The 26,298-nt window shown below is 45.3% G+C and overlaps 1 protein-coding gene and 1 long non-coding RNA gene across 3 annotated transcripts in view; one reads left to right on the top strand and one right to left on the bottom strand.

Annotated features, from left to right (window-relative positions):
* Window positions 1–10: 10 nt before the first annotated feature.
* LOC125167662 (dehydrogenase/reductase SDR family member 4-like) lies at window positions 11–11,013 on the bottom strand. Of its 2 annotated transcripts, XM_047862097.1 has the most exons (8): window positions 10,846–11,013; window positions 9,559–9,736; window positions 5,455–5,556; window positions 3,352–3,422; window positions 3,203–3,254; window positions 2,764–2,898; window positions 2,285–2,340; window positions 19–514 (listed from the first exon to the last, which is right to left on the bottom strand). In XM_047862097.1, the coding sequence occupies exons 1-8, from the start codon at window positions 10,974–10,976 to the stop codon at window positions 400–402; spliced, it is 840 nt and encodes a 279-aa protein (XP_047718053.1). In that variant the 5' UTR covers window positions 10,977–11,013; the 3' UTR covers window positions 19–399. The 2 variants fall into 2 exon arrangements, with proteins under 2 accessions (XP_047718054.1, XP_047718053.1); XM_047862098.1 differs by lacking the exons at window positions 3,203–3,254; window positions 3,352–3,422 and having other exon boundaries at window positions 11–514.
* LOC125167665 (uncharacterized) overlaps window positions 10,877–26,298 on the top strand; it is a 247,781-nt gene continuing 232,359 nt past the window's right edge. The window contains exons 1-2 of the long non-coding RNA XR_007152874.1: window positions 10,877–11,016; window positions 11,324–11,446. This is a non-coding gene — a long non-coding RNA (uncharacterized LOC125167665). The remainder of the gene's footprint in view (window positions 11,017–11,323; window positions 11,447–26,298) is intronic.

Genomic DNA, 26,298 nt, shown 5'->3' with positions numbered 1-26,298 from the left:
GTCATCTGCATTTTATTTGCACCTCCCTTTGCAAGTTGTTGATTTTCCAACTGCTCTTTCCACCCAGGTTCCTTCAATCCCATCTCCCTCAAATTCCCCCATGCCCAGGAAAAAAATATTAGTTTTTGCCAAGGTAGACTCAGCTTTCTCAGCAGGCCTGCCCTATGTTCTCAGGGGAAGTCTTTATCTAAAGCTACAGCAACAGGGTGAATCCTCATAGGACCACACCTTGACCAGAAGGAAGGCTGGATCTTTTCAGAGGGCAGAATTGATTTTGGGGGTGAAGTAGGGTGTAAGGTGAGCAGTATATTAGGCAGAGGTGGGAAAGACTGATAAGTGCTGGAACAGTACTCAGGAGTTAGAGCCCAATATCTGCCCTGGTGAGTTCTCTCCAGGTCCTCAGAGACGGGATGGGGTCCCTCCACCCACTACCACTGTTTCCCCAGTGATGTAGCTGGCGTCTTCAGAGCACAGGAAAGACACGATGCCTGCACACTCATCTGGTTTGCCTATCCTGAGGAATAAGAGAAACAAGGAACGGAGTAAATATCAAACAGGCCAGACCCCGTGACCTGGCCCTCAGGGCATGAATGTGCTTATTCAAAAAGTATCAGATGATTTATCAGGACCAGTGTATAAGCTTCTTGTCAATCAAAAAAGGTTACCATGAAGATAAGCTGTCATAATAAATACTGCCTAAATACTGCATGCTGTAAAAACCACCACACATTATATTCAAATAATACAGAGACACTCTGTGTTTTAGAGAATCAGGACACCACAATCCAAAGTCATACAGATAATCTGGTGAGCAGCTATTTTGTTTCACATGTGTGTATACTATTCAAGTGTCAGGTAGTCTGTAAGACAGTAAATGGTTTGTTTAAAATGATTCCATTTATATTGCTTCAATTCACAGACAACTTTTTCAGGAATCTGTTTTTGTCCCTTAAAGTTGGGTTCATTTTTTTTTTTTAATTTTTTTTTTCAACGTTTTTATTTATTTTTGGGACAGAGAGAGACAGAGCATGAACGGGGGAGGGGCATAGAGAGAGGGAGACAAAGAATCGGAAACAGGCTCCAGGTTCTGAGCCATCAGCCCAGAGCCTGACGCGGGGCTCGAACTCACGGACCGCGAGATCATGACCTGGCTGAAGTCGGACGCTTAACCGACTGCGCCACCCAGGCGCCCCGAAGTTAGGTTCATTTTGTGAGAATGTGCTAATTCTCGGTGTTTGTATCAGTGATTGCATAGTTAGGGAACACTGTAACCTAACCAAAGAATGCTCTAGAGGTGGGGGTAGAGTAGGTACCTCAAACTTAGAAGGCCTGGATTAGTGGTTCTCCATCATAGCTGCACACTATAATCATCTTGGAGGCTTACCTTCCTCCCCACCCTGGCCTCTCACCTCGCGAAGAGAAAAAAAAAAAAAAGCCTAGGTTCTATATTGGACCAATTAAAAAAGAATCTCTGGGAGTGAAGCCTGAGCATTTGTAGTTTCACAAGTGCCCAGCTGATTCTAACGCACATCCAAGATCAAGAAGCATGGGTGTAGACATTCACTGAGGCTCCAGGATGACAATGCCCTTACTTGTTAGTGAGTTGTGAAGTAGGTGTGCAGCTCATGCCTGACATCAGAACAGCTTTGGGTGCACCTGAGGGGATCTGGAATGTTTGGACCAGCAAAGAGTAGGCCTTGCTGGCATGTGTTCTTGAGAGAACAAGATGGAGAAGCTAAAGAGAAGAGAGTTTCCAGAAGCCACAAGCTGGAGAGAGGAAGGGAAGTTAGAGGAAAAGGAACCAGACAAAGATACCTGAACAGTTTGGCTAGCCCTATGGGGAAGAGGCGAGTTTTCTTAGCAAGGGGAGTTTTGGGACTTAGTAAAGCTCTTCATTCCTTTTATTTGGATTGTAGGATCATCAACCTGAGCTCTGGAAACATGGCTTTTTATTCAAGGGGAACTAAAAAAGCAGGGTTTTGGTCTTGGTCTTGTTCCCTGGGTGCTAGGGATGCCCAGAGATGGAGGGAACACCCAGGTGGAGAGAGGAGTCAGGGTTTTTCTCACAATGGTGCTCTGCTGAAACCCAGATGCCTGTGTTTGGTTTTTGCAATGCAGGTGGATCCCTAGCACATGCCACCATAGTGACACAGTGTTCATGGACTTGGGAAGTCTGTGTGTGCTCATGTTGTCTGTGGGACCAAAAGACAGCAAGCTGTGGGCTGTGTGAGGGACTGGAACTTTTGTCTTTGTCCTTCCTAACCCTCCCCTGTGACAGTCTTACCTTGTTATCTGCATGGTTTCTTTTATGCTCTCCTCCCTTTCCTTGTCCATCCACAACTGCAGGAAAAAGGGACATCTCTTTATGTGGCAGAAGAGGAGGACAGGGAGAGGAGAAAGTGCCACCCTTATGTCAGCTGAGAGGAAGGCTGGAGAGGACACCCTTTTACTTCTTAGTCCTCCTCAGTTCCCAGTTGTTTCCCTCCTCTGTTCCATTCTTTTCAGGTGCTAGTGAGGTTGTTGCTGGGTGTCCCCAGTTCTCATCCACTTAAGGAAAAATGAAACCACATGAGCAGAGGCTGAATTCCTGTCTCTAGTGCACACCTCAAGAAAAGCGCATGTGGGGTCTGATCTGGACCAGTGGCTGGTATGGGTTGGGGGGGAGGAATGTCAAAAAAAGTGCAGGGATCAGGGTGGAAGGTACTGGGCTTCCCCATCTGGGAAGATGCCCCTAGGGGTCCTAGGGGTCCCAGGGGTCCTCACCACATGGCTGAAGCTAGTCTTGATGAGTCCTGGTGCCAGGCAGTTCACCCTGATGTTCCTTTGGACCAGCTCTTTGGCCAGGTTCTTGGTGAGGCCTAGCAAGGCTGTTTTACTAACATTGTAGGGGCCCAGGCCCTGGGGAAAGGAGACAATGCATTAGTGTCTTTGTTTACAGTTCATTCTTGGTTCTTATAGTAAGACAGGACCAAGGGCAGTAGATAATAGGGCATCTCCTATAAGGGAGGGTCCCCAGCTAGAAAACTGTCTTGTGGCTAACCCGCCCCTAGGTTAGGATTTGTGGGGGCAAGGCATCTATTTTGTGGGAGGGGGCTTGGTGGTGTGACTCCAAAAGGGGACACATACTAATTAGGATCACTGGGGGAGTGGAAAAATGCAGGACTGGGGACAGATGGAAGTAGCAAAGAAGGGGGGATCTTACAGGAAATGGGGTGTAGGCTGCTATGGAGGCCACAATCACCACTGAGCCGCCTCTGGAAAAAGAAGAGAATGAACCTCTTCCCAATGGGAACCCTGGCCCTCAGCCCATATAAGGTCCATCACATTCACGCTCTCTCTCACGGTCTGTACCCTCGTTTCTCCAACTCTGGCACCACTGCCTTTGTCATGAGGGCTGTGGCCTTCACGTTAATGTTCAGAATCTGAAACAGAGAGAGAAGGAGAAAGAGCATGAGGGAAGAGCTGGAGAAGGCAGGGCGAGGAGGACTTATAGCAGGGTTCCTGGGATGTTTGTTGGGCCTGGTGCAGATCTCAGATGGTTTACTTGGACCATACAAGTACAGAGGCCAAGGCCTGGGGAAAAGCACCTCTCACCGGCTTATTCAGCTAGAGAATGATGCATTAGGTTCGGGTGAGAAGGAAAGGAACCTGGTTCTTCTTGTCTCCTAACCAGCCAAGTATGATTTGACCTATATTAACAGGGCTGCTTTGGACTTGAGCTGGATTTTCTGTGTTCCTTCCAACTAGGGAGAACTCGGAATTGGGTTGGCTTACTGGACCTGCCCCAGAGTGGGCCATGCTGCTCAGGGAAAATGTGGCCTGACCTTGGGCACTCGGGATTGTTTTAGCATTTCCCTGGCTTCTGAGCTTAAGGAGTGAGATGTTTTTGGCCCTCCAGGATGGACTGTCTGGCTGGATATTTATTGGAAAGTGGGATCATGACGGGAGCACTTTTGCAGGAGCTGGAGCACAAGCTACAGTCAAAACCCTGCATCCGTAATTTGAAACAAATGCATAACCCTCATTTATGTAGTTCTAGGCACTGCTGGGATATTCCCCTCCTGTGCCCCCATGCTGACTTCTTATTTTGAAAATTTTAATCTTACAGAAAAGTTGAAATAGAAAAACAATGAATATCCAGAAGGTACACTTTAGATTCACCAATTGTTCACATTTTGCCCGATTTGTCCTATCTGTGTATCTATATAGTTTTATCCCCCTGAACCACTGAAGATAAGTTACAGTCATCACAATGCTCTATCAGTAAAAACTTTAGCATTTTTTCCCAAAGAATAAGGACATTCTTACACACTACCATCCATTATCACACCAAGAAATTTAACATTTGTAATAATGATTTTACCTAATACGCTGTCCATAATAAAATTTCCCCAGTTGTCTCCCCAAATGTCCTTATTTAAAAAATCCAGAGTTTAATCAAGGATCAACCACTGAATTTATATTTGATGTACTGTGACATTTTAAAAAATGCAAATTAAAAAGAAAAATTACTTGGTTTAAAACTGATTTTCATGTGGTCTTTATTCAGACTGCTCATGAAAGATGTTTCTCTACTTTAAAGAATATCAATCAGGAACTGAGTCACTGAAGAGCATTTGGCACTTTGGTCTTTATGTCTGTGAAACACTGATAAACAAACTATAATATTTTAGTATCCTTAAACTTCAGTGTTGAGAAATTATTGATGACATCAGAGTAAAAAGCAAAACCACGGGAGATCATAAAAAATTTAGCATTTCCAAATCATGTGCGAATATTAACCTTAGTAAACAAAGACAAATATTTTAATTAAGGCTTTATAATTAAAAACTGTAGTGTGTGAAATATATCACAAATATAATTATACACGCTCACATTAAAACCAATATTCCACACTTGAATTTAGACATCTGGATCTCAGATTTTCTTGACACTGCAGTTAAGAAGAAAAGGGCACAGGTCTTTTGCCAAGATTATAAGTTATAAAGCGGTAACTTAGGTCATTTCACCAGAATTGATATTTCACTTAACTAGCAGCTATTAACATTTTCCAGCTAATGAGAAATAGTTCTTTTTTAGAAGCTGGAAAGGGGATGGGGTGTGGATAAGTTTAGGTGTATTAGCTATTGGCATATAGTTGCCATGTCTCTGCTGGAAATAAACCAGGAAGAGCCTGGATAAGCATGTAGGGGGAGAGAGCTGGGGAATGAATCACAAGAAGGCTAGCAAGGAGCAAATGGAAGAACAAAAGTGGGGAGAAGCAGAAATGAAAGAAGGGCAAGGATAGAAGAAGCCACCCCCCACTTGCCCTTTACCAGGTGCACTCCAGGTGTGTGCAAATCACAAGGATTCCTCACATTTACAGTGAACTTGACAAATGAATTCTAAAAGCAGACTGAGTTTGTTCTGGCCGTTTTCTGAGGCCTGTCCCCTGCTCCTTTAATCCCCTCTCACCTTGTCCCACATCTCCTCGGTGGCATCCATTATGTTTCCAAAGAAAGGGTTGACAGCGGCATTGGAGACTAGGATGTCAATGCCCCCATGGAGGTTCACAGCCTAGAAGGAGGAGTAAGGTCTGAATTAGGACTGCAGGTCAGTAAGGGAGGTGCGCTTATCAATGTTGATGAAGAATTCCTTCTTAGGAATGAAATGATGTCAAAATGATGTCTCTTTTTCATGAAACATTTCTCTCCCAAGCTACCCTAAGCTCTGCTGCTAAATGTTTCAGGTTGTCTAGTTTCTTTCTTCCTGCCCCCACTTCTAGGGCTGCTGCTGACCTTTTACTCTTCACACTTTCCCTTTGGGGAGCTCCTCGATGCTCATGGCTTCTTCAGTCCCACCTCAAAATCCATTTCTAGACGCTTTCTCGTTTCACACCCAGTCCCAGCCCCATTTCTCCAGTTTACTGTCCAGTTCTCCTTGACTGAGTTACCGTTATCTCAAACTCAACCTGTCCACACCTACTTGAATGGAGAAATGGTTTTAAATAGGCCAACAGAAAGTCAACCCTGGAAGGGCCTTTAGACCACCCAGCCCAGTGTCCTCATGGTGAAGGTAACAAACTGTAGTCTAGGGAAGTGAATTTCTCAGTAATGATATAAGAGGGCTGGCCAGGAACAGGAGGCCTGCTCCCTGGGACTTTGGGAGAGGGCAAGTGGTCTGCTCAGGGCACAAAGCTAGTTAGTGGGGGCAGATCTGAGGTCAGCATCCCTTCTACCACAGAGGTAATACATAAGAGTCCTCTGAAAGTGAGTTGAGCTCTCTATGAAACTGACTACCCAGCAGCCACACTGGGGAAGGCACCAGCTTGGGTTTAAAGCGGTTTCACACTTGGTTATGATGTCATTTTCTCTCCCCGCCCCCCCCCCCCCCCCCTTTTGGCTTACAGGCATGGAAGATTCAAGGCAGAAACTGAGATTTAAACAGGGAAAGCCAAGAAAGGGAACATTTCACCTCGCTAATAAATTGTAAGTAGATGGCGAAGGCATGTGCCAGAGTAATGAGTGGCCAAACAGAATCTGCCAACAATACGTGACTCTGAAACCAGACGATGCATTTGCCCAGAATGGGCAATTCTGATGCCTTGGGCGAGCAGCACTAAATGGGCCCTCAATCAACTTTGTGCTTCATGATTTGGCGCACAGAGGGGTGTTATTAACAATGTGTACCATCTGCTAGCTCCCGTTTTAACTAATTATTCTTGCTAACTAGGTGCTAAGCTCAGTTGCTTCTACACTGCTGAAGGAATGCTTGGGCTGTCAACATGTAAATTTAACAAAATTTAAAACCACCTAAGCTTTTAAAATCAGTATGAATACTATCTGGTGCTCTGTAACTTTTGGTGTCCCGGCACAAGGCCCCAGCCACCTGCTTTGGCTCTGTGTAAGTTTCACCTATGGATTTTGGACGAGCAAAGTGCAGAATAAGCTAAAAAGGGATGTTGGGGGTGGGAAGCCTAGCAGCTTGGAGAGGGGAGAAGTCTAGGTTTTGCCCAAACAGACAGAGAACCATAGAAGATTAATGAGAAAGGCATTATGACTACCCAGGTGTCTCTTAAGCCTGTTCTAAATTGTGTGATCACTACACAAAAGTGATTAGGAGTTGGGTGCTGTTTTCTGATAGATATATTTTTTAGAAAAAATACCATCAAGTGGAGAAGCAGCCGATCTAGTTTCTGCTCTCCACACCTTTGAGAAGCTTCGCTGTGCAGATTTAGAAGCTGCTGGATAGTAACCATCCTTAAGGGAGGAGCTTTTTCCAATGCAGGCTAACAGTTCTTAACAGGCAGAACCCATCTCAGATTGCTAACAAGTACCCTATCCTGTTCTCCACCGAAGAGTTGTTTTTGACTCATCCTTCCTATTTCCCATTTCTTTTTTTTTTTTTTTTAATTTTTTTTTTTTCAACGTTTATTTATTTTTGGGACAGAGAGAGACAGAGCATGAACGGGGGAGGGGCAGAGAGAGAGGGAGACTCAGAATAGGAAACAGGCTCCAGGCTCTGAGCCATCAGCCCAGAGCCTGACGCGGGGCTCGAACTCACAGACCGCGAGATCGTGACCTGGCTGAAGTCGGACGCTTAACCGACTGCGCCACCCAGGCGCCCTATTTCCCATTTCTTAACACCGGGTTAGGAAGAAAAAAAATCTTGGTTGGTTCCCACTAGAGGTCTCTTGGGCATATCCATTCTGGTCCCACTGCTGCTGCTCCAGACCTGAATGACAGAAACAGCTTCCTTGCTAACATCCTTGGCTCAGAGTCTTTTCTACTCTAATATATCCTCTTACCAGTGCCAGATTATCTTTTTAAAATGTAACCATTTTCATCATGCTCAAACCTCATGTGGCTTCTTATTTCCTCCAAGAACATCCAAGCACCTTTGGCAAGCTCTGGAGGCCCCTGTCGCTTGCCCTTCCCACCAGCACTCCTGAGCCTATGCTCTCTGCTGTGAATTCACAGGGCTCCCTCTACCCTTCAGTCCCTCCTTGGTTGGCTGCTCATTTTGCGGGGTCATTTGAAATCCTGTCCCAACTCCATCTATCCAGTCTCACGCCCTCCTCGAGGTCTAGCTCAAACCCCACTTCTGAGCCAGGGCTGTAGGACTGGTTAAGTGGAGCTGGTGAGGGTGAGAGGTTGTTTCCCTGACAGGATTTGGACATTAAATTGCTATGCACATTTCATATGGCCAGTCAGCAATTGGCCCAGGATTCTAGATGGCTCCCTTCACCCTTGGGATCAAGGTCCTAATCTCAGACACTGTCCAGCAGCCTATTCCAGGAAAGGTGACTTTCTTGGACACACATTTGGCTCTCTCCAATGCTCATTCGAGTATCTGCCAGATGGTTCCTTAAAAATGGAATGACTTTATATGGTCTATTATATCACGGTTTACCATTGTTTAAGGTATCCCTCTTCTAAGATTACCAAATTATTTCTTCCAGCCTTCCTATCTGTTCACACAATCCCTTACTTTCCATCTAGGGTAGATTCTTCTTTCTACTCTAGGGAATAAAGCATGTGCCCTGAGCCTGACGGAAGAGTGGCCTCCTTTGCCAGATATTCCTATTTTCTTGGGTAGCTGGGAGGTTGGTGCCAAATACCAATTCTGACACTGGCTTAGACTCTTTTTCTTTTTTTCCAAGTTTATTTATTTACTTTGAGAGAGAGAGAGAGCACATGCGAGCAGGGGAGGGACAGAGAGGGAAGGAGAGTGAGAGAATCCTAAGCAGGCTCTGTGCTGTCAGCGAGGAGCCTGAGGTGGGGCTCAAACTCATGATCCCTGAGATCATGACCTAAGCCAATACCAAGAGTCTTATGCTCAACTGACTGAGCCACCCAGGTACCCCTTAGACACTTTCTCTGAGACTAAAGTCCAACTGTGCACCAAAGGCCTGACCCGATGCTAATGGAGAAATGCCTGGTGGTCTGTAGTCAGCTTGGCTGGTCTGGGTTGACTTACAGCTCTTCCTAACTGGCTGTGGGAACTTGGGATGTCACTCCAGCTTTCAGAGCAGAATGTTCTGAATGTTCCAAAACAGGGAGAATAGTCCTTGCCTTGCTTGGGTTGTTGTCAGGTTTAGAGATAACCCATGAAGGCTCTGAACAAAGTGAATGGCACACAGTAGGTGGTTGAAACATGGTGGGGTTCCTCCTAGAGAAGGCACTCGAATCTATAAACTAAAGACCATGGGATTGATTATTAGCCCAAGGGTGGGAACATCTATTTTGTGATTGTATTTACCTTTCTCGTCTGCCCAATTAGATTGGAAACTACTGGAGACCCAGAACCAGCTGGTTTTCTGGGGGACCCAAGGGATGATGCAGAGTTGAAACATTAGAGTGGTTTTTGATTCTCTGACTGGGATGGGATGATTCTCAGAGACATAATAGAAAGGCACACAAAAATGTGCTGGTGGATTGGTGCATAACGCATGGTTATGTTTTAGTTAATAATGCGGGCTTGGATCACACCAGTGTTATCTAGGAAAGCAGGGAAGTAAGCTTAGACTGGCTCCCTTCTGCCACCTCCTGGCTCTCTGCCCACACCCTTGCCGCTCACCGTGGCCACCAGTCGCTCCCGGTCCTCGGCCTTCCCCACGTGGCACACGGTGCCCACCACGCTCAGCCCCTCCCCCTGCAGCGCCGCCACTGCCCGGTCTACGTTCTGCTGCTTCCGGCTGCTGACCACCACGTGGGCCCCGTCCCGGGCCAGGCGCCTGGCGATGGCAAAGCCAATCCTATGGGCAGAGAGAGAGTCAATGCCAGTATGGGGGAAATGGTTGAGAGATGGGCCCTGGAGTCAGAATGCCCGGGCTTGAATTCCAGCTCTCCATCTGTATGACCTGGTGTCTACCTTACGTGTAAGAGGGCTAATGGCATAGCCATTACGATACAGATGGACATGCTTCACATGTTTTTAACACTCATTTACTTGTTTTTCCTATGGTTTTGGCTGTCAGGCTACATTCCCAGGCACTGACATTACCTTCCACAGGCACCTTCACAGTGACAGTCCCCATGCCCTGTAGGGACTGAAGGGAGAGAAATGAGCTAGGGGTGTAGCAACAGCCACTTCAATGATTAGAGGGTCTCACTCGAAAGAGCCCCTGCCCTCCAGATACCTTCCTTACTAGTCTACATCATCTTAAAATTCTGTTGTTAATTATGTTTTGGGGTGTATGTGAAAGGGTGGGTCTCTAGTAAAAAAATGTAAATTTTTTACAATACTCTCCTGGGAGTAAGGGTTACACATTTTGCAACTGTTGGCTATTAGCATGTCGCATACATTGCATTTTAGATTTGCTGGCATCTAGCAAAGTCCTGTGGGGATGAGAAACAGGGATAGACAAGAACGGTGGGTGAGAAACAGGCTGGGCAAGGGCAAAATGTACTGAGCTAAACAAAAACCTGGACGCATGGGTCTTGTGTCCCATCTAGGTGAAGGGCTCCAAATGGGGAGTCTGGAACATTTCCATAGTTGATGGAGGCAGAGGGACCGGATTTTTGAAATCTGGACGGTCTTGGATTTCTGGTGTTTGGTCTTCCCAGACTCTAGGGGGGGCCGTTTGATTGGGGCAGCCCGGAGTTACTGGGAGACTGGATTTATGCAGGCAGTACTGAGGTGGCGCAATCGAGCCAGAGGCAACAGTGGGAGGAGACTGGCAGAAGTGGAGTCAAGGCAAGAGGATTCGGTCAGGCTGCAGGCCGACCACGTGGTTCTTTTCTTCTGGGGTCGGACTCTTCCCGGGAGTGACGCTTGAGGACTTGGGCCGGGAAGCAAAGATCAAGGGGATAGTACCTGTTTCCAGATAGTGGGGGTCTCAGAGACTCCGGCCCGGGCACTCACCCGTCTGTGGAGGCCGTTACTAGGGCCACCTTATTGGCGAGCGGGCCCTGGCGTGCCATCCCTGAGCTGGCCTTCCGCACAGACTCCCACGCCGGCGCGCAGCAGTTCAGCAGCAGCCTCGCCTGCTGCATGGCCGCCGGACCTTAAAAGGCTCTGCGCCGCTCAGGATAGGTGACTGCCCGCCCCGCTCCCCGCCCCGCTCTCCGCCCCCCGCCCGGCAAGTCCCGCTCAGCGTGGGCCCTTCACACCCGGAGCCGGTTGTGGCCGCGGGCGCCCCCTGCTGGCGCACGGCCGCCGCGCCCCGCCGTCCACTGCGGCTGTGGAACAGTGCTGTCTGCCAGGGTTTCCTCCAGGGGCCCGTTCAGACTTCCGCACAGACTTCCCCACCCTTGGCAACGCTCTCCACCCCCATCTGCTTGACCCTATTATTTGTCGGGGTGGCGGAGAGAGCTTTGAATTGATTGCTTTTCTTTCCCAGAACTTCAAGATGGACCTCCTTCTCCAAGAAAGTCTGGGTCTACGTGTGTGATAGCTCACAAGAGGGCAAATGCTTTGAGATTGCCCATGGAAGTGAAGCCTGTGGTCCTCGCAGAGTCACCAGGTGAGGGTCTCAGATGAGGGTGGAAGAGCCTGGGAGACAGATGTGATGGGGAGGAGTAGCTGGGCTGGGTCTAGCACTTCACACTGGCTCAGGGTCTCCTCCATGCTCACAGTCCTGGAGGGCTGACTCTGATCACTGTGGTAACCAGCATGCAGGGAAAAAGATCCTGACTGGACAGGACTTTTCATACCCTCTACCGTAAGAGGACTGCCCCATTGTACAGGGCCTAAGTGGTAACAAGAGGTGAGAGGATCTCCCAGCCAGTGGTGGAAATACAAACTCAGGAGTACTCAATTCTCCATAATCACCATGTCCCCTGGTCTTAGCCTCCATCCTAGTTCAATAAATATTTATTGAATGTAAAAAGCACTTTAAAAACTGGAAACTACTAAACACTTAGTGATTATTGCCACCATAGAGTAATTATTATTGTTGCTACAGGCCAGGCTCTTCATCTGTAAACAGAGGATGCTGGAGGAGATGATGAATAAAGTCCTCTCTAGCTGTAAATTCTGTTCCAAGACTTCACCCTACCCTTCTGTGGAGTAGGCTGAAATGATCTCCCTTCTGGGTGTCTGGGAGAATTAATAAATCTGGATGGCTTGTGGGATGCTGTACAAAGGCCCCAACAGATCCAAGTGTTAGTGTCTGAATTGGTTTAACCCAGTGGCCTCCAAAATGCCAGGCTGAGATGTGCTGATCCATGGCAAAGTTTTCACTCGTTCAAGGCAAATTGAGACAAATAAAGATAATATAGTGAGTTTCATAAAGCTAATATTGTTTAATTTAATAGTTCTTTATTTTGCTCCTTTTTTGGAGGGGGGTTCATCTTTTTGTTAAGAAAAGATGATGAAAGCAGATGGGTAAGTTGAAAAATGTATTGTTATCTGGTGAAATCACCAGTTTGGCAACTCTGTGTCAGTCCATACAGTTAGAGGAGAGAGAATCCTCGTCTGTGAAATTCTGGGGATCGCTGTTTAATAGAATTCATGCTTGCTAGAGATTCACTTAGTATATGTATAGTTCTGCAGAGCAGCTAATAAAGGATTTCAACATTCAGAAGGGGATGTATGGGTAGCGAGTGATCTATCAGGCATGCACTGGGTTTATAGTATATTCCTCAACCAAGAAGCTACAGCTGCGGTACTCAGCTTTGGTACTCAGCATATCCTGATGAGATAAGAGAGCTTACGTCTAATTTTCCCCATGCCCGGGGAAAACTGACTCTCTGACTGGTGCCCTTGTGTCTGAACCTCATGAATTATTGATGACAGAGGCTGGATAGCGTGACACTCCTCTTCCTCCTCCCCTGTTCAGAGCTAATGCACTGTGGGAACCCTTCCCAGTGCTCTCCACCTGTGGGCCTGTGGGGAGGGTATGTAGGACTGGAGAAGGGTTCTCAGGGCTTTGGATTCAAAGGGACAGGCCTTCAGGGCATATCTGATCTCTCTTCACCTCTTGCTCAGAGGGGCTGAGGTTGGGTAGAGAGTGAGGGAGACCATACTTCAAAGAGCAAAGGGTCTTGAAAAGAGAATTCTGGTCAGGAAACTTGGTGAATATCACATGACCCCTCCTTGTCTGGGCAGGGTTGATATATGACCTCTGGCACCATTTCTTTTGGGACATTAGCGAAAGGATCTGTGAACTGAAAAGGGTAGAGGGAAGGCAAGGAGTGTGGGAGTCTCTAGCTGCTACTCTTCATCAAGCTGACTTGTTGGAGATGGGGACAGGAAATCTTTGGGGGAAAAACACGGGTGTGTAGGAGTCTCTTTAAATGGGGAACTTTAATAGGCAATGGGATTGCTTTTGTGTGTATGGAGGTGGTACTGATGAGGGAGGATAAGGCAAGCTGAGGGCAAAGCAGAGCTACCTCACCCCCCCCCCCCCCCAGGTGGGATACCTATGACATTTCCTCAGGCACTCCTGGCTGCCCAAGAACAAAGGAAAGGAGAAAACAAATGGTTAACTGATAGAGATCACAGTCATGCAGGACAGGAGTCTCCACCAGCTTACAAATATCTTAGTAAATTATAAGAAAAAAAGCAATCTTATCAATAGGCTAATCTCCAAGACCTATTGATGGGGCTTTGGGGTGATGGTGGGGGTTTGGAGCTGATGGCCAACAAAGAATTCTTGAAGACGTCTTTGGTACAAAAGTGATTTTATTAAAGCATGGGGACAGGACCCCTGGGCAGAAAGAGCTGCATTGGGGTTGTGAAGAATGACTGGTTATATACTATGGACTTGGGGGAGGTAAAGTCCAAAGGGAAGTTTCCAAAGAGATTTTCATATGCTAAAGACTCACAGATTACTGGAGGCCTAGCTGTTGTCAAGCTAAGGTTGTTTTTCCCTCTGGCAGAGCCTTCATATTAAGACAGTAGGGAGTTCGTGGACTTTAGGCTATTGATGATTGCCCCCCCCCCCCTTATTTTTGTCATTGTCCTAAAATATTTGTAAACTGATGGAGACTCTTTTTTTTTTTTTTAATTTTTTTTTTCCAACATTTATTTATTTTTGGGACAGAGAGAGACAGAGCATGAACGGGGGAGGGGCAGAGAGAGAGGGAGACACAGAACCGGAAACAGGCTCCAGGCTCCGAGCCATCAGCCCAGAGCCCGACGCGGGGCTCGAACTCCCGGACCGAGAGATCGTGACCTGGCTGAAGTCGGACGCTTAACCGACTGCGCCACCCAGGCGCCCCTGATGGAGACTCTTAATAGTTTAACCATTTGTTTTCTGTCCTTTGCTTTGTTCTTGGGTAGCCAGGAGTGGCTGAGGAATTGTCACACATATCCCACCTGGAGGTACTGGGGAGGGGGGGATGCTAGCTTGTACTCTGCCCTCAGCTTGCCTTATGCTCCCTCATCAATATGGACTCAGTTTCCTGGAGCCCCAGTAGTGATGTGGGGAACAAAGGCAAAAGGAAATGGCACATAAAACTAAATTTCCTTTTAACCTGCAGCCCATTGACAATTACTTTGAGGCCAATATGGGGTACAGCATTTCTCCAGGCACCCCCTACAGTCATAATGTTAATGCCTTGATAGAGGGAAAACAACCTTAGCTTGACAATAGCTAGGCCTGTGGTATTTCAGGAGTCTTCTTTAGCATATGAAAGTCCTTCTGGAGACCTCACTTTTGCCTTTACCTCCCCAAACTCCATAGTATGTATATAACCAGGCACTCTTCACAACCCCAGTGAGGCTCTTTCTGCTCACGGGTCCTGTTCCCGTGCTTTCATAAAATCACCTTTTTGATACCAAAGACAGCTCAAGAATTCTTTCTTGGCTGGCGGCTCCAATCCCCAGTCACTCCAAAACCCCATCAATACCATGTGCAGATCCTGAGGAAATGCCTTCATTATTGAGGAGTATATTCTGATCTTCCTCGAGGGCTGACATTCACTTGGGATGCAATTTTTTTTGACATATTTTTTAATGTTTATTTATTTTTGGGAGAGAGAAAGAGCGCAAGTGGGGGTGGGGGTGGGGCAGAGAGAGAGAGGAGGAGACACAGAATCCGAAGCAGGCTCCAGGTTCTGAGCTGTCAGCACAGAGCCCGATGCGGGGCTCAAACTCACGAACCATGAGATCATGACCTGAGCCGAAGTCGAATGCTTAACAGACTAAGCCACCCAGGTGCCCCCACCTGGGATGGAATTTAAATCTTCCATTTTGCAATAATCATCCTCGATTGGTCATTGACACTAGTCAGGACTGGGCAGCAGGGGAGGGCTGTGGGATAACAACCACCTTTACTGAACACTTACTAAGTGTGGCAAGTGTTTGGTGCTTTTTATATACATTTTGTAGACCATTTCTAATCTGGTAAGGTAGGCATTTTTATCTCCATTTGTGAAATCAGAATGAGTCATGACAAGCCAACCTGCTGTGTATGTTGAATAGCTATGCTTCATTTTTCTGACTTTGTTGGGGAATGACAGATTTCATAGAAATTAATTTCCTCTGAGTTGGAATTTAACTGTCAGCACCAGTGCACTGTTGTTTTAATCATTAAATATCTAGTCTTTAAATTATAAAAATAACACATGTTCATGATTTTAAAAAGAGACAGGTTTTAAAGTGAAAAGTAAACAAGTGACTCTTCCCTATGCTTCTGCCTGCTCCCCATATAGCTCCTGGTCTTGTGTATCCTTCTAGAAGTTTCTATGCAGTTACGTATATTTTTCCCTTAAAAATGTTTCCCATGAATGGAATAACACTGTATATGCTGTCCTTCAAATTGCTTGCTTCTTTCCTTTCTCCCTTTTTCTACCTTTCTTTCATTTCTTAAAATACATTCTTAGAAAATGTTCTGAGTGGTACACAATAGATCTACTTTATTCTCTCTCTCCCTTTTAAAAATAGCTGTACAGTATTCCATTATGTGGATATTCCATAATTTATTTAGCCAGCCTCCTACTGATGAACATTTAAGTCACTTTCAGTCGTGTGCTATTTCAAATAATAGACAACCTTGGGTGTCTGTATTTTTTGTGTTTGGTGCAAATGCGTTTGTACCCTGGGTCAAATGTTTTAAATTGATGGCCAAGGTCAAATTACCTTAAAAATGGTTTGACCAGATCTGATGGATTTGTTTTTCTAAAGTGAGTTTGCCTGTTGTCTTACCCTCTTGCACATAGTATATAGAATGGTTTAAACCTTGGTTGATGGCATAAAACTCAGTAATTATGGCAATAGACCCTGGCCTAAGTGGCTGGGAGCCCATAGAGATTGGTGGGTCCTGCTGTGATAGTAAAAGGTAGAATTCAGTAGGCAGAGAGGGAAACACTAGGACTTGAGGTCCCTGGGTGGGGAAAAACACATATTTTGGAACAATGCTGGGAGTGTCTGAACAGCAAACCCCCTCAGGCTTAAGGTTCCTCTTAAGAATGTAACAGGTCCCACTTACTCCCCCTCATGTTCCCATCAGGGCTTTGACAAAAGACCTGATTAATACTAAGTAGGAGTAAAGCCTATGACCCACAAGGAACTGTATGGCCATAGACCACCCTTCATACAATGGAGTCGAGCCAACCAAGCACCTAGAGTTATCCAGTCAGTAAGGGTAGATAGAACCTGAGAAGGAACAAGGGGGCGGGGGGGGGGGGGGGGCGGTGGGCAACCAGAACCTTATAAAACAAGAACCCTCACCTGGAGTCCTCAGGCATTCGCTTTCGAATGTCTCCTCTCTATAAAGAGAGCTTTCCTACTATTCTTCCTTTCTAATCTATTTCTCTAATAAACTTTTGCCTACTGCTTATTTTGTGTCCACCTCTTCATTTTTTGAAGTAGTGAGACAATGAATCCCGGATATTGAGGTAAAAAAATCCTGTAGCACTCCTGACCTGTGACTTGCAGACCTGAGGCATACTCAGTTCTGTCCATATTTGCCACTGAAGATGCCAGCCAGTGTTGCCAGATCTTAGGATTTTTTAAACAGAAGGTAGAAATCTGGATTTTAATATGAACTGTTTGATTTTTGAATGTTGGCAACTAATTTACTTTTTTTTTTTTTAAAAGGTAAAACAAAACAAAAACCTCCAAACTAAAGCAATGAATGTATCTGTCTGTGTCAGAGACTGACTTGGTCTGTGCCTGTTTAAAAGCAATGTCTTGGGGCGCCTGGGTGGCGCAGTCGGTTAAGCGTCCGACTTCAGCCAGGTCACGATCTCGCGGTCCGGGAGTTCGAGCCCTGCGTCAGGCTCTGGGCTGATGGCTCAGAGCCTGGAGTCTGTTTCCGATTCTGTGTCTCCCTCTCTCTCAGCCCCTCCCCCATTCATGCTCTGTCTCTCTCTGTCCCAAAAATAAATAAACGTTGAAAAAAAAATTTTAAAAGCAATGTCTTGGGGTACCTGGCTGGTTCAGTTGGTAGAGCATATGACTCTTGATTTCAGGGTTGTAAGTTCAAGCCCCATGTTGGGTGTAGAGCTTACATTAAAGAAAAAAACTAAAGAAAAAGTATACATGCAATGGCTTATTAATTTTGTGAGATAATTGATTTATCTAGAATCTCATAACTCTATTGTATAGCTTATTCAATTTCTGGTTTTTCAGTTTTTGTCCCTGATGGCTCTGTATTTAGGCAATTGTTCATGAATGCCTTTTAGTTTCATTCATGCAGTCACTGTACAGATCCTTTTCAGGGACTCTGCAGCAGTGGGCAAAAGGTTCTTGTAAGACAGGCATTGGCTTCGTTTTTCCCTCATGCCCAGGATTGCTTTCTGCTGCTGTGTTTGGCAACAGGTGGGGGTGGTGGTCCCCAGTCTTATCAGTAAGTAGCAGTTGGTTCTATCCTGGGCTTCAGGGCTCTCTGCAGCTGGTCACTTCTGGGAACTCCAGGATTATAGCTTTCCTGTGGTTTCCATGTAGGTGCTGAGATGCTGACTTTGGGACAGGGACAAGATGGGGAATGCTGCACTTCCCCAGATGTCTTATCCTTCATTCGTCATGATTCCTTTGTACCAAGAAATTCACTGGGGAATTGTGGGTAGTGCAAATTACAATATAAAAAAAGGGACAGATCCTGCAAAAGGGATGCCTAATATGATTTCCTCTTGGGTCCCTTATGGGCACAATCAAATTCCTAGCCCTGTTTTCGAAATTGTTGTTTCCCCCTCTCCTCCCACAGAGACAGTCCCTGTGGCAGACACAGAGATGCGGAAAACAGCTCAGATCCTCTTTCTAGAAAGCACTCGTGCTGGCTCTTGGGAGCTTGATTAGCTGTCAGCCTTCAGCTGACAGTTAACACCTTCTTAGGCTGGCCCCAGACAATTCTGGGGTCCAGAAAAAGATCTTCCCATTTCTGCCTAACACGGGGCTCCTCTAACAGGCCATCTTTGCTTTAGAGCTTCCTGTTGGGCTGGCATTGCTGTCAGATCTGCATGAGGTCTAACAGCTCCTCCTCCTCCCCTTCTCCTTTCACATGTATTACTCCAACTCAACCCTTCTGACTCCTGACTCCAACCAGGCTTTGCTTTGCTGAGGTCTCACTGGCAGTCTCTTTTGTTACCAAAACCCAAGTTTGGCTGCTTGGCATTTGAAAGCCCATATTCTAGAGACAAGTGTTGGTTGGAAAGGAAAGGTTGCTTTATTTAGGAAGCGGGTAACCTGAGAAGATGGCAGACTAATGTCCAAAGACCATCTCCAAAGGGGGGTTTTTTTTAAGGGGAAAGCTCCGGGAAGTGGTGAGAGTCCACAAGCAATGGTACAGCAGTTAATTATTCTTGATATGATCTCAAGCAGACTGGCTAGCATCAGGGAAGGCTAATTTCTAGTGTGGTCAAACTTGATCTTCTTAGAACATCTGGTTCCTTATTTCCTTAGAGTGAGTGTTCTGTTGAAATCTCTAAGAAGCTACAGTTAGTCAAGCTATAAACTAGAGGGCACAGGTCAATGGGTTAAAGATAGATAGCCTTTAGGGCTGCTGAAAGCATAGTTACATTGTCTTCAGAATCTTTCCAATGCAACAACAGTTGTTCTCCCAGAGGATCTGTCCTTGCCCTAGAATCAGAGCATCAGGGCACTCTGAAGCAAGTTTCCTGAAGCTATTAATTCCTGCCAGTTTGACTTTTCTGATGGGGGGGCATTAGTAGAAACTTGCAGGGTGGGCTTTGACTGTCTCAAGCCAGTACAATAGTGCAAGTCCTGTTCTGGAGCTCCATGTGTTTTATTGCCTCTCCTGAGATACTCCATTTTCCTGTGAGGAACTGAACACACACACACACACACACACACACACACACACACACACACACATACACACACACACTCACAGAGCTTCCAAGAACCAACAGCAATTCTTAGGGATAATGCAGTCTGAGCTACATTTAGAGAGAGGACTGTGTCCCTAGAGGTGCCAGCTTGCCCTCTGGAGATTACATGGGACATTATTATGCAAAAGCAGTTTCAGTCCTTTTGCCCTGCTTTTTGAACTGTGTGAGAGGCCCATGGTATGACATGAATAAGCCCTGTCACAAGCCTTGCCAAGGGACAGAGCAGTGTACTTCTGAGGGCTTTCTCCTTATTGGGCCAGATCAAATTCTTGAGCACAACTGTACTTCTTTTAATCTCTGCAAAGGAAATGGGGGTAGTTTAAGAATTTATTGTCCTTCCACCTCAAGCAAACCCTTGGGAATGAAGGGGATGGGTGTTTTTGTCCTTCCAGGTACATGTGCTCTACCCACTCATTTTGAATGTCAGGACATAGGGACTGTTCTTACCTTTTGATATTTCATAAAAAAGCCCCAAGAATCATACACTACCCATGTTCTGCACCTTGTTTTTTGTTTTTTTTTTTAAACCTTTTGTTTTGAAGCAATTATAGACTCAAAAGTAGTACACAGTGTCTCCGTGTACACTTCCTTCAACTTCCCCCAATGATGACATCTTACAGAGGTGACATCTGTAATACAATATCAAGACCAGGACATTGACATTGATACAATACTGCTAACTAGGGCAAAGATCCTATACAGTGTTCATTTTTTTTTTTAATTTTTTTTTTCCCAACGTTTATTTATTTTTGGGACAGAGAGAGACAGAGCATGAATGGGGGAGGGGCAGAGAGCGAGGGAAACACAGAATCGGAAACAGGCTCCAGGCTCTGAGCCGTCAGCCCAGAGCCTGACGCGGGGCTCGAACTCCCGGACCGCGAGATCGTGACCTGGCTGAAGTCAGACGCTCAACCGACTGCGCCACCCAGGCGCCCCTACAGTGTTCATTTTTTATGTGCACTCATTTTTGTGTGTGTGAGTGTGTGTGTGAGTGTGTGCACATGCTCCTTAACTTGTTGGTGTATTTTGGAGATCTTTGGCTAGTGAGCAGTATAGATTTATTTCATTCTTGTTCCTTCTTTTATTATCTGGATGAACTGTCATTTGTCGGTCCCCTGTTGACGTCTGCTTTACTTGTTTTTGGCTTTTCTCTAATACAGCTGATGATGCAATAGTGTCTTTGTCCACATAACTAGAAGAACTTGTACTAAGCCCAGGTAAATAGTTAAGTCATAAAGCAAAGGGTATGTGCCTTTGACATTTGATAGAAATTGGCAGTTGACCTCCAGAAAAGCTTGCCCTTCTCCAGTCTCAGGGAATCTTCCAAAAGGGCAATTCATTGTGCAGGTGTCCATTTCATCACAACCTCACGGCACATAGTTTCACCAAACATTTTAATTTTTGCCAGTCTGGGTGAAAATAAATTTTTTTTTAAATTTACATTTCTTTATTAAGATGATTGAGTATATTTTCATATGTTTACAGGTATTTGTATTTCTTGTTTCATAAACAGCTTATTCATGTCCTTTGTCCACTTTTATTAGGTTGTTTACTTTGTTTTTTTATTTATTCTTATAAATTCTTTATGAAAGGAAGTTAACCATTTGACTGTGATGTATTGCAAATATTTTTCTCAGTTTGACTTTTGAATTTATGTCTTTTTTTTTTAAATTTTTTTTTAACGTTTATTTATTTTTGAGACAGAGAGAGACAGAGCATGAACGGGGGAGGGGTAGAGAGAGAGGGAGACACAGAATTGGAAGCAGGCTTCAGGCTCTGAGCCATCAGCTCAGAGCCCAACGCGGGGCTCGAACTCACGGACCTCGAGATCGTGACCTGAGCTGAAGTCGGACGCTTAACCGACTGAGCCACCCAGGCGCCCCTGAATTTATGTCTTTTTAAAAAAATGTTTATTTATTTTTGAGAGAGAGACAGAGAGAGAGAGAGACAGAGAGGGTGCAAGCAGGGGAGGGGCAGAGGCAGAGGGAAACACAGAATACAAAGCAGGCTCCCGGCTCTGAGCTGTCAGCACAGAGCCCAATGCAGGGCTCAAACCCACGAACCTTGACATCATGCTCTGAGCCAAAGTTGGACGCTTAACCGACTGAGCCACCCAGGTGCCCTAATGAATTTATGTCTTTTTAATGTCATTTAGATGTTTTAAATTTTTATGGAATCAACTCTATCTTTTCTCTGATGGCTTCTGAGTTTTATGTCGTTCTTAGAAAGGCCTTTCTTACTCTAACAGTATTAAAAATTCACTCATGTTTTCATGTAGTTATTCAGTATTTGTGTGTGTGCATGCTTGTGTGTGTATTTGGGCCATATGGGGGCGCCTGGGTGGCTCAGTCGGTTAAGCGTCTGACTTCAGCTTAGGTCATGATCTTGCAGTTTATGGGTTGGAGCCCTGCATTGGGCTCTGTGCTGTGACAGCTCAGAGCCTGAAGCCTGTTTCAAATTTTGTGTCTCCCTTACTCTCTGCCCCTTCCCTGCCCGCACTCTGTCTCTGTCTCTGTCTCTGTCTCTGTCTCTCTCTCAAAAATAAATAAACATCATTAAAAAAATTTAAATCTTTGGGCCATATGATATTTGCTCTTGTATGAGAAATGAGATGAACGTCCAGGTTAACTTTGTGGAAAAAAGTTTTCCCCAATGGTTAGCCAGTTATCTCAGCATTGTTGGAGATATTCCCCCATGCCTTGATTTCTTTATTATTCCCATATGTTTTTGAGCCTATTTCTGGATTCTGTTTCATTCCATTGATTTGTCTATCTGCTCTCAAGTCGGGATTTTAATAGCTATTGCAGAGAGGAAAAAAGAAAGTGGAAAAAGTACCATCAAATAATTTCAAGTAGAATGGCATGGCAGTTCAGAGGAGGGAGAAGGTATTTTTAGTTTGGGTGGTCTGGAAAAGCTTTATGAAAGAGAGACATTTAAGACGGAGGTTAAATGAGCTTCTTTAGTCAAAAGAAATAAAAAAACAAAGACTTGGAGGGAGGAGGTGGTGAATATTTGTGCCGATGCCTGTTGTATCTCTGCAAAGGAGCCCATACTCCACCACTTGGGAGTTTATGCATGCATGTCTTGAATACAGTCAAGAGCATAAATAAATTTTTGTACTACTTATTTAAATCATTTTGAGGATATGTTTATTAACCATAATAGCTACAAGTTGAGCACCTACTATTTGCTAGGAATATCTGTGTCAATTCTGATTCTCACCACGATAAGCAAGATTGTTATTATTATTCTCTTTTAGCAATGAGGAAAAGCCTCACTCAGGTTAAATAACAGATCATAAATGGCTGCACTGAGATTCAAATCCATAGCCAGCAAATAAAAAAACCAGTCACACCTACGAGAAACTAGAATAGAAAATATAGCTCTGCCCACATCACCTGGGATCCCTTTGCTTCTGTGCACAGCAGGTGAATTCCAGTGTGAGCTCATTCCCCAAAGCCAGCATATTATTGGAAGGTACAGGAGAGCCAGAGGGGCCTAAGAATTTGTGTCCCTTCCCTCCCTCCACAGCCCTTAACCAATGACTGATGGGGATGAGATACACATACTTTAGATCTTGTCCTCTCTCTGGGATGCTTTGAAGGTGTGACCCACAGTGCCCCCCAAGCCCTCTGTGGGAATGAGTGTAAATTACCCTCTGTGTGACTTGGCTTGATATTGCACCTTATGTAGCCCAACTTCCTCATTTACTCCAACCTTTTCCTGAAAATACTTCTTTTCTTCTTCTTTTTTTTAATGTTCATTTATTTGTTTTTGAAATGGAGAGAGGATGAGAAGGAGAGGGGCAGAGAGAGGGGGGAGACAGAGAGTCCCAAGCAGGCTGCACGCTGTCAGCACAGAGCCTGATAAACATGAGATCATGACCTGGAGATCATGACCTGAGATGAAATCAAGAGTCGGGTGCTTAACCGACTGAGCCACTCAGGCACCCCGCCCTGGAAATATTTCTTAATAAATCTTTCTCACATGTATCTTTCTCCAAGGCAGTATTGTTCCAAGAAAACTTTTAGTGATATAGAGGTGTGTGTGTGTGTGTGTGTGTGTGTGTGTGTGTGTCTTTGTGTGTGTGTGTCTTTGTGTGTGTGTATCTTTGTGTGTGTGTGTGTGTGTGTGTGTGTGTCTGTGTGTCTGTGTGTCTGTGTGTCTGTGTATTGGCTTGCCATTTAACTTGTATTTCTTACTGGGGAGGGAGGCAAAAAGCTTGAAAGCCACTGTCCTATACCACATTAAACTGTCTCTATTTGTGTAGAATTCACTGAACTGGAAAGTTTCCTGGGTGCTCCAATCACAACTGCAGATAATTTTCCAGGTCTTACTGCCTATTTGAGTACAGTGACTTAAAATACATTGAATAAAAATGTATTAGTCATGGGTCTAGAGAACACCATCAACTTTGACACAATTGACTAGGCTGTTCTTTGAACTTCTTTGGGCCATCAAGCCTGCCGAACAGCTTTCAAAGTCCAGGTTTCCCTTTGCTAAGGTTGATAAATGTGGTATAAAGGTCATGATGTTTGATTGTTAATTTTCTGCTAGCAGGAATAGGAAGACCAAGTTTGCCTTGTAACAGAGCCAGACAGTATACCTGACCATACGGTGGGATAGTCAGCCCAGAGCTCTGGCCCTAAGCCTGGCTTTGGTGGAGAGAGGTGGGGTGTACAAAATTGCTCTGCATTTACCCCCCAAGACAGTGCAGTTAAAGGAAAGGAAGATAACATATCACAATACTCACTAACAGCCAATGAGACCTAGCAAAGAGATCAGGCAAGTTTCTGCTGGTCTTATCAGTAGGGATCCCAGGGTAGACGTGGCTTCCAGAATCCACTGGAGGGAGGCCATGAGTGGAGAGAAGGAAGCACCAACTCCCAAAGTATAGCAGACATGAAATCTGGAAGGCAGTGCAAAAAAAGAGCAAGAGACCCACCTTCCCAGAAAAGCCTCAGGAGCCCTGCCATGATGGTGTCAATTGAAGACCTTTATTTGTTAGTACATGATATAAGATTGGTTCCATATTTAGAAAAGAACTAACATGTGTTGAAAATTCAATGGAATGATTAAGAAAAAAGGAAAGAGATCTCAGCTTATCAAGTTTTGGATGAAGATGGCCATGAGTTAAGAATTTATAGGGTCTCTGGTTATTGTCCCAGGGAAGAGCCATGCTTTCTGGTAGATGTGGCCATTCTGGTCACCGCAAAGGTGTGCTGCAGTGTGGGAGGTGGGTGCTTATTAGCACCATCAAGGTCTGGTTGAAGGATCCTTCACTACCAGCCAACTCCCTTCCAGCTGATTACATATTCATTCCATTGCTTTCCGATTCTTACTCCAGGTAGGAGGTGTGGATCATAGATGATACCTTTTCTCATTACTGGGAGGTAATGTTCCCCACCGAAACCTAGTCCATTGGCTTTTGAGACTAAATCAATTTCATGTGAGTTTGAGTTGTGAGAGTCAGTATCATATTCCCCCACAAGTTTTAGAAAAGAACTAAGATGTTGACTATCCAAGTTCCAGGCTGATTGGTCTGAGAGCCACACCAGGGGTCAGGACCCTGAGAGTCCCAGCCTGAAATGTGCAGTCAGATCTCATAGGTTCCCAGACCATAGAAGAGCATCAGACCCCTGCCCAGCTGACCTGAAAACCTGGGGGCAGGCATTACAAGCTGGTTCCTGACTGTTGGTAAGACTCTAGAATTCAGCCATAAGAGGACATTCACATGGCAGGTGGGGTGAGAGAGAGCTTTGGCTCGAGGGAGCTGAGCAGGGGTGGAATTGGAGGTGTGTTGGGCGAGGGTCAGTTTGGTCTTCAGTTTCTGTCTTGACCACTGTTTATGGAAAATTAAGTGAGAAAGAAGCTTTTGGGTTCTGTCTCCAGGGGAAGCTGTGCTCAATTCCAGTGGTGATGACAGGCTCCCTAGCTCAGGGGTTCTATCTCTGTCTGACATTCAGGGTGGGGTGGGGTGGCTCCTATGAGGCATGGTGGGGCGGGATGTGGGGGGCTCCTTGGCTCATAGTGCACAAGTATTAAATATTTTAAGCTTTATAATATTCATACAGTACTTTCACATAAACCTCATACCGTAATTGTTGCAAAGATACACAATTTTTTCCCCAAAGCAGATTCTAATTAATCAACAGTATGCTGATTAAGCATCTGCAGGAGAAGCATTGTGCTAAATGCTGTAGGATATTAAAGATTTACAGCATGAACTTAGTCCTTGCACTCAAGGAATTTACAATCTAACCGAGGAGCTACGACAGGTCAATGAAACATCCAGAAAACAACCACCGAAAAAAAGAGCTAAACTAAGTGTTATTTATCTGCACCTCTTCCTACCCTTCCATTGAGTCTCCCCACAGGGAAGCTCTCCCCTGCCCCAGGGGGTGGGACTCTGGAGGCTCTAGGCACATAACACAAGCCTTCCTCTTGTGCCCCACCCGCTCCTCAGTCCACCTGTCTTTGTCCCCTCCCTTCCCATAAGGCTCTGTGGGGGTGGCTGGGAGTAGGGGTTCGTATGGAGAGATCTCCAGAAAATGGACCCTGCAAAGGTGAATGGGTCGGACAAAAATAAGTCTCATGTTTTTTATCATTTTCTGTGAAAATTGAATGAGTTTGGTTCGTTGGATGGGTCAGGCATACCTTATTAAATTGATGAGCATCTGTGAAGTCTCCCACATGCCGAAAGAAGATAAAAGGCCATCAGGAGATCACGGTGTGGACGTCTTGGGGGCTTCTTTGGTTGCTTTTCCAGGTTCTGACACTCTGTCTTTATACCCATATTCTTAAAATAAACATTCCTCCCAGACTAGTGCTAATGCTGTGAGTGTCATCATTTGGGTGTGGTCCTTTGAACAAGGCAGGTTCAAGAGAGTGACAGAAGTATTACTGGAACCAGCTTCTGCTATTGTGCTGGCCTTTCTCAACAGGGGCTCCAGAAGAGAATCGAGGCCTGTAGCATAGTATTTGAAGGATTATTTTCTCAGTTCTCTCAAGGATGGTATATAGCTAGTACCAGTCTAGAAGCAAAAGAGATACAAGTTAATTTATTACATACAATTGT

The sequence above is a fragment of the Prionailurus viverrinus genome, chromosome B3 (assembly GCF_022837055.1).
Source record: "Prionailurus viverrinus isolate Anna chromosome B3, UM_Priviv_1.0, whole genome shotgun sequence".
Classification (NCBI taxonomy): Eukaryota; Metazoa; Chordata; class Mammalia; order Carnivora; family Felidae; genus Prionailurus; species Prionailurus viverrinus.
This window is presented reverse-complemented; position numbering and strand designations above follow the sequence as displayed.